Consider the following 7,711-nt stretch of genomic DNA (forward strand, 5'->3'; position numbering starts at 1 on the left):
TCATTGTTGTTTGGCGGGTCCGGGCTGGGGATTCGAACCCGCCACCTTAGGTGTACGTGGCTGGCACCTTAGCTGGTTGAGCTATAGGCGCCGAGCCCCAAAGTGCTATTATTATAGGCATTGAGCCACCTTACTTGGCTTGTAGTGCCACTTTTATTGTACTGAATTCCCCTATATATTTTGTTGCATTAATTTTTAGGTCTTTCTACTTACTAACTTGATAAATGCTTTAATATTCAAGATCTGTCCTCAAATTTTGTTCATTTATTATGTGTTTTTTAGTGTAGATACCAGAATAGGCTTCTGTTTCTAAAGAAAAAGAAAATCTCTTTTTTGCTGGGAATGTGTTAAATTTATAGGTTAATGCAGGAAAAACTGATATCCCGTGATACTGATTTTTCCTTATCTAAGAAAAGGATATGTTATTCTATTTATTCAAGTCTTTTGTGTCTCCCAGAAGCATGAGAAAATTTTCTTCATGTTGATATTGCATATTTCTTACCTTCATTCCAAGGTTTTTACCTGTTGCATTGCTGTTATAAGTGGAATTTTATGAATATTTAATATCCAGCCATTAGGTTAATTTATGTCTTTTTTTTTTTTTTTGAGACAATCTCATTCTTTCACCTTAGATAGAATGCTGTGGCGGCATCATAACTCACAGCAACTTCAAACTCTTGGGGTCAAGTGATCTTCTTGTCTCAGCTTCCCAAGTGGCTGGAACTATAGGGGTGCACCAACATACCTGGCTAGTTTTTCCATTTTTAGTAAAGATGGAGTCTCGCTCTTGCTCAGGGTAGCATAGAACTCCTAAGCTCAAGTAATCCACCTGCCTTGGCCTCCCAGAATGCTAGGATTACAGGGGTGAGCCATCTACCTGGCCTATTCTATTCATTTGTATATCTGGTTACAATAGGGATAGAAATCTATCTTAAATGTGGTAGCATCTCAGTGATGCTTGAATTGTCAAGAAGGCAGTTTTGATATATGGAGTACAGCTTAAGAGGAAAGTGGTCAGGGCTAGAGAAATATTTTCAGTTATGAGGCTGGGTGCCATAGCTAAGGCCTGTGATCTTAGCACTCTGGGAGGCCAAGATAGGAGGATCATTTGAACTCAAGAGTAAGACATAGGTGTAATTTATCTTTAGAAAGAAAATAGATCACAAAGCTATTAAGTGCTAGAATAGGGGGTTAAAACCCCCTTTTGATTCTAAAGCTGTTTTTAACATTACTCCTTGTACTGGAATTGCATGAGTCAGTAGCCCATCTAACTCTGTTCCTTTTGTTTTTAGGAGCTTCTAGCAATAGTAAAACAAAAGACTACTGAGAATTTAGATGATGTCACGCTCTTGTTTGCTTTGAAAGCACTTTGGAATCTTACAGACGAGTCTCCAGCTGCTTGCAAGCACTTTGTAGAAAATCATGGATTGACAATCTTCACACAAGTCTTGGAGGTGGGAAGACAAGATTGAGTTTATTTGTAAAGTTCTGTTCTTCATAACAAAGTAACCTATATGTTCTTTTGACAGACTTTCTCAGAGTCAGCAATACAAAGCAAAGTACTTGGTCTTTTGGTAAGGTATTCAAATCAATTTTAATCTAATTCCATTTTAAAAATACTAACATTTTGGTAGTACCTACTATATGCTAGGCACCTTTGTGAGCAATTTACATTTATAATCTCACTTAATCTTCACATTTATCCTTGTAAAGTAAATACCATTATATATCAGTTATCTACTGTTGTGATCAAACTAGATTAGTGGCTTAAAACAATAGCCATTTTTATAATGTTACGAATCTGTGGGTCAGCAATTTGAGCTCTGCTCAGCTCAGCTGTACAGTTCTGCAGGTCTCATAGGGGGTCACTTATGTGGCTGCAGCCATCCGGTGACTTGAGTGGGGCTAGAGAATTGAAGGTGGCCCGACTCTGATGTGTGACAACTGGTGCTGGATGTTGCCTTGTGTCTCTATGGGCTTCTTTGCAGAGCTGCAAGAGAAGGCAGTCTCCACTCACTGTGCAGTGATTTGTAAAACTCTGTTTCTGTCTCCTTTGTCCTGCATGTCTGTTTGGATGGTGCAGTTTATGTGCATGGTTAAGCCCAGATCAGAGGTGATAGCCATTCCTTGATGGTACCATGTTTCCCCAAAAGTAAGACCTACCCCAAAAATAAGCCCTCACAGGATTTCTATGCATTTGTTAAATATAAGCTCTACCCCAAGAATAAGACCTAGTGATGAGTATGGCTATGCAGCATATCCTCATAGCCACACCATTTATTTCAGTGGAGAGTGGTAAGGAAGACTAGAATACCTTTTATCTGCCACAGCTCCTTTCTCCAAGCCCTTCGCACTTGCACGGGTGCATGTGTGATAACCACGGTTGCAGGCATCCTATTGCACACGTGTGAACGGCTAGGGGAAAGGAGTTCACGCATCACTAGCGCCAGCCCTACCAACAAGGTCAGCTCCCCCTGTCAGGTTCCAGAAGAAGATGACTTAACTGTATTTGAATAAATGTAGACTGTTGTATTATACTTAATAAGACATCCCCTGAAAATAAGCCCTAGTGTGTCTTCTTGAGAAAAATAAATATAAGACAGTGTCTTATTTTGGGGGAAACACGGTAGAAGCAGCAAAGTCATTGCCAGAGGGCTAGAAAAACATTGTTAATGTCAGTACCATACATTGTTATCCACATTTTATACATAAAGAATCTGAGGCTCAGGCTGGGTGCCGTGGCTCATGCCTGTAATTCTAGCACTCTGGGAGTCTACCAGACTGGTAGACTGCTTGAGCTCACAAGTTCGAGACCAGCCTGAGGAAAAGCGAGACCCTGTTTCTACTAAAAATAGAAAAACTAAGGCTAGGGGCGGCCCTGTGGCTCAAGGAGTAGGGTGCCAGCCCCATATACCAGGGATGGCGGGTTCAAGGCTGGCCCTGGCCAAAAATGCAAAAAAACTGAGGCAAGAGGATTGCTTGAGTCCGAGTTGGAGGTTGCTATGAACTATGACACCGTGTGACACTCTACTCAGGGTGACCGCTTGAGATACTGTCTAAAAAAAAAAAGGGAATTTGAGGCTCAGACCCTCTGATATAACAGGTATATTTCTTTATGAAGGCAATAAATTTTTTATTTAAAAAAAATTTTTTTTGAGACAGAGTCTCACTGTGTTGCCCTCAGTAGAGTGCTGTGGCATCACAGCTCACAGTAACCTCAAACTCTTGGGCTTAGGCGATTTTCTTTCCCCAGCCTGTAGCTGGTTCTACAGGTGACTGCCACAATGCCCAGCTGTTTTTTTGTTGCTGCTGTCATTGTTGTTTTAGTTGGCTCTGGCTGAGTTTGAACCCGCCAGCCTGGGTGTAGGTGGCTAGCGCCATAACCACTGTGCTACTGGCACCAAGCCAGCAATAAATTTTTTAGAAATTACTTTGAAACTGGGTGCGGTGGCTCCCACCTGTAATCCTAGCACTCTGAGAGTCTCAGGTGGGTGGATTGCTTGAGCTTAGGTGTTCAGACCAGCCTTGCAAGACCAAGATCCTATTTCTACTAAAAATAGAAAAACTACCTGGACATAGTGGTGCACAGCTGTATTTCCAGCTACCTGGGAGGCTGAGGCAAGAGGATTGCTAAAGCCCAAGAGTTTGAGGTTGCTATGATGCCAGGGCAGTCTACACAGGGAAACAGAGTAAGACTCATCTCCAAAAAAAAAAAAAGCCAATAAAAATGTGTTAGGTGGATTGATTATACCTGTAGTCCAAGCACTCCAGGAGGCCAAGGCAGGAGGATTCCTTGAGCTCAGGAATTCAAGACCAGCCTGAGCAAAAGTGTGAGACCCTATCACTAGTAAAGACAGAAAAAAATTGGGCATTGTGACATTACCTGTAGTTCCAGTTACTTGGGAGCTGAGGCAGAAGGATCACTTGAACCCTGCAGTTTAAGGTTGCTTTGAGGTAGGCTGAGGTCATGACACTTTAGCCTGGGCAACAGAGTGAGACTTTTTCTCCCCATCCCACCCCCCGCCAAGAAATTTCTTTGTTTATACTTCTATACTGCCTCTCAGGATATTCAATAATTTAAAAATTTCTTTGTTTCCTAAAGATAAAGGTGAAGTTTTTCAAAAAGTAATGAAGACATTTTGTAAACACCTGCAATTTCCATGCCCTGTGCAATGGGAGACAGATATGAAATCTATCAAGGTGATGATGCTTGTAACATTGGGGAAGTGGTATGAATTCATGTACGAATGGCTCTCTAGAATTGACTATGCCAAGTGCTAGAGGAGAGGCACGAAGTCCAGTGGGAGCCTTTACTTGTAGATTATGAACTTGAAAGTACTTTAAGATACTGTGCCTCATTCTTTTCTGATACTTTGCACTATAGGACTCAGAGAGGATGTGAAAGGGAGGAATAAATGATTAATATTGGAAATATGAAGGTGTGGAAATGTAGAAAGAAGAGACGAGGGAGGGGATAAAAGTCAGTTCGGCTAGGGAAGGTAAGGAAATGTCATTTGGGGTACATTGCAGAATAGGATTGTTGGAATTTGGGGAGAAGATGGGAAGGAGAAAAGCAATAGAAAATAACATCAGAAAATTTGATTGAAATCTCTACATATCCTAGTAGCAGACCTAAAAAATCTTTCACTTTTGGGGGCAGGCCGGAGAGCCTCTCAGAATACTGAAAATTTACAGACTTGGAGCTCAACTGAGGTACCCCTGTAGTAGTGCTAAGGATGCTATTTTGTTTCTCCTTGTTTGGGACTAACATCTGATTACTTAACATTCACATCATGCTGTTCACAAGGGGTGTAGCTGGTCTTAATGACAACAGGGGGCATTTTAATTTTCACTTAAATGTTTAGTGTCCTGGGTTCTTTTTAACATACTGGTATCGAGAGTTTACTCTCTGAAACCTGCTTCAGAAGCAGCAGAGTTTAGCACTAACTGCTCTGTTTACCTTGACTGTTTAACCCCTTTAAAGCTTGTTTTTTCATTTGTGTTCACAGACCTTTTAGCATTTACATCTTTGTGTAACCCCTTCCTTTCCCCTCAGTTGTGACTAGGATCTTTCTCTTCTAACATGGAGACCATGGCAAAGACAATAGAGTATCACTCTGTGATTATGTTACCATGTGTACACATATGTGTGTGCACGCTCTAACGGACACACAGACTCTGAAGGACAAAATGGCCATGAAGTCATTGGAGCAGTGAGCTCACTGTTTAAGGTACTCTGGGCAGCTTTTAGGAGGCAAGGTTGGCCTCCAGCAAGAACCTGAATTCCGGCTCGGCGCCTGTGGCTCAAGTGGCTAAGGTGCCAGCCACATACACCTAAGGTGGCAGGTTCAAATCCAGCCCATGCCCCACCAAAACAATGATGGCTGCAACCAAAAAAAAAAAAAAAATTGCTGGGCATTGTGGTGAGCGCCTATGGTCCCAGCTACTTGGGAGGCGGAGGCAGGAGACTCGCTTGAGCCCAGGAGTTGGAGGTTGCTGTGAGCTGTGATGCCACAGCACTCTGCCCCCCCAAAAAAGAACCTGAATTCCTCAGTCCTGCAGCCACAGAAAATGCGTTGTGCTAACAGTCTGAGTTAGCTTGGAAGTAGATTCTCCCCCAGTAAAGCTTCCAGATGAGAAGTGGCCCAGCCAACACTCCCCAAGACCTGAGAGTAGAGGGACGATCTGAGTTGTGCCTAGCCTCCCTATACTGGGCTCAGCGCCTGTGGCTCAAGCGGCTAAGGCGCCAGCTACATACATCTGAGCTGGCAGGTTCAAATCCAGACCCGGCCTGCCAAACAACGATGATGGCTGCAACCCAAAAATAACCAGGCCTTGTGGCAGGCGCCTATAGTCCCAGCTACTTGGGAGGCTGAGGCAGGAGAATCCCTTGAGCCCAAGAGTTGGAGGTTGCTGTGAGCTGTGATGTAATGGCACTCTACCCAGGGCGACAGCTTGATGCTCTGTCTCAAAAAAAATAGAAAAAATACATGTATATTGTTTTAAGCCACTAAGTCTGTGGTAATTTGTTACTCAGCATAGCAATTTAATACAATATGTAAAACAAATACCTGCCTTTCACTGTTGTTAAAACTTAATGTAACAGTAGGCCCTTAGTAATGTTAAGTGTTAAGTTGAGCCTGGATTTATGTTTTAGTTCAGCCAGTTATTAGCGATGTGAACCTGACAAGTTTTGCCGAGTGTCAAGTTTCTTTATAGGATTATTTTCAGGGTTACATAAGATAAGGGAGATAAAGACATCTTTACTTATCAAGGACTGTGCCTGGCCCTTAGTAAGTGCTTACTCAGTGATTTTTTTTTTAATGATCATCCTTATCAAGGGGTGAGATTGTGGGTATTAGGGATGGGAGTATGTGTTCTGAATGTGCCTATTTTGCCGTGTATAATGTGTGCCCACATTTTTAGCCCATACTTTCAAGAAGACAACCTCTTGAGAAAGTAGCCAGCTCTTAGCTGGCAGAGACACATTTGGGCGGGGGTGGGGGGTGGCTTATGCTCCCCTGATAAATGTGCAGGTCTCACTGTCCTTCTACAGCCACCCACTCTGGGAGGGCCATCTCTTCCTCTCTCCAGGAGCCCTTCCTTCTCTGTCATGGTGGGGCCTGTGGTGGGCTGTGGCCAGTGGGTGGGAGCTTCTGAGGCCCATAGGCACCAGGTGAGTCCCTGGGGCTTGCACAGAGTCCCCAGTCCCCTCTGCACAGCAGCAGTCTGCCTTGCCAGCCCCACCACTACCCCCTTCTCTGATCATGGTGCTCAGCAGAGGCCACTCCGGCCCACTCCCATCAGATCAGATCCTCCTGGACTAGAACTCCCTACCTCGGTGGAGTCAGGTGGCAAGGCGCAGTGGCCTAGGACAACCACTGGGCTCCCCCTTCCCTGCTCCTGAGTATACTACCCATGTATAATGTGGGCACTTATTTTTCCCTCAACAATTTGGGCAAAAAGTATGCATATACATGGCAAAATACACTATCTTCACTGGGCAGTGGGAAGGAAGGAAAACTGGTTTCTTATTCTTCTCTCCCTTCTTGTCTTTGATGATCTCTGCTCCATCTGCCCTGTAGAACAACGTAGCAGAAGTCAGAGAGCTGTCTTCTAGGCTGCTGAGTGACGATATGGTGAAGCATATCAGCAGTTTACTCCACAGCAAGGAAATGGAAGTGAGCTATTTTGCTGCAGGGATTGTAGCCCACCTGACGTCAGACAGCCAGACTTGGCTAGCCCGTGACTTTCAGAGGAGTGCTCTTCTCCAAGATCTGGTACAGGAACCATTCTTCTTTATAAAATCTTGAGTAATGTCATCTTACAGAACACTTATTTTTCCAGATCACAACAGAAATGAGATGAGCATTATGGAAAATCAGAAAAACACAGGAAAAAAAAATTGTGACCCGTGGTGGTACCCAGAGCTCAGTGGTAGGGTCCTGGCCACATACACCAAGGCTGGGGGATTTGAACCTGACCAGAGCCAGCTAAAACAATAATGACAACTGCAACAACAAAAGAAATAGCTGGGCATTGTGACCGGAGCCCAGGACTTTGAGGTTTGAGGTTGCTGTGAGCTGTGATGCCATGGCACTCTACTGAGGGTGACAAAGTGAGATTTTCTCAAAAAACAAAACACAGTGACGTCCCTTGGTGTGGATTTATTTCCATTTGTCTTATTGGGCACTTATCACACAGGAAACGT

At 43.7% G+C, this 7,711-nt stretch overlaps 1 protein-coding gene across 1 annotated transcript in view; it reads left to right on the forward strand.

The window, feature by feature from the left end:
- Positions 1 to 7,711, forward strand: part of ZYG11A (zyg-11 family member A, cell cycle regulator) — a 60,115-nt gene that overhangs the window by 42,024 nt on the left and 10,380 nt on the right. Inside the window, exons 9-11 of the mRNA XM_003793099.1 lie at positions 1,293 to 1,454; positions 1,530 to 1,574; positions 7,086 to 7,280. Coding sequence (XP_003793147.1) covers positions 1,293 to 1,454; positions 1,530 to 1,574; positions 7,086 to 7,280 — 402 coding nt within the window. The remainder of the gene's footprint in view (positions 1 to 1,292; positions 1,455 to 1,529; positions 1,575 to 7,085; positions 7,281 to 7,711) is intronic.

Source organism: Otolemur garnettii, unplaced genomic scaffold, assembly GCF_000181295.1.
Source record: "Otolemur garnettii isolate 467f Iridium unplaced genomic scaffold, OtoGar3 scaffold00066, whole genome shotgun sequence".
Lineage (NCBI taxonomy): Eukaryota > Metazoa > Chordata > Mammalia > Primates > Galagidae > Otolemur > Otolemur garnettii.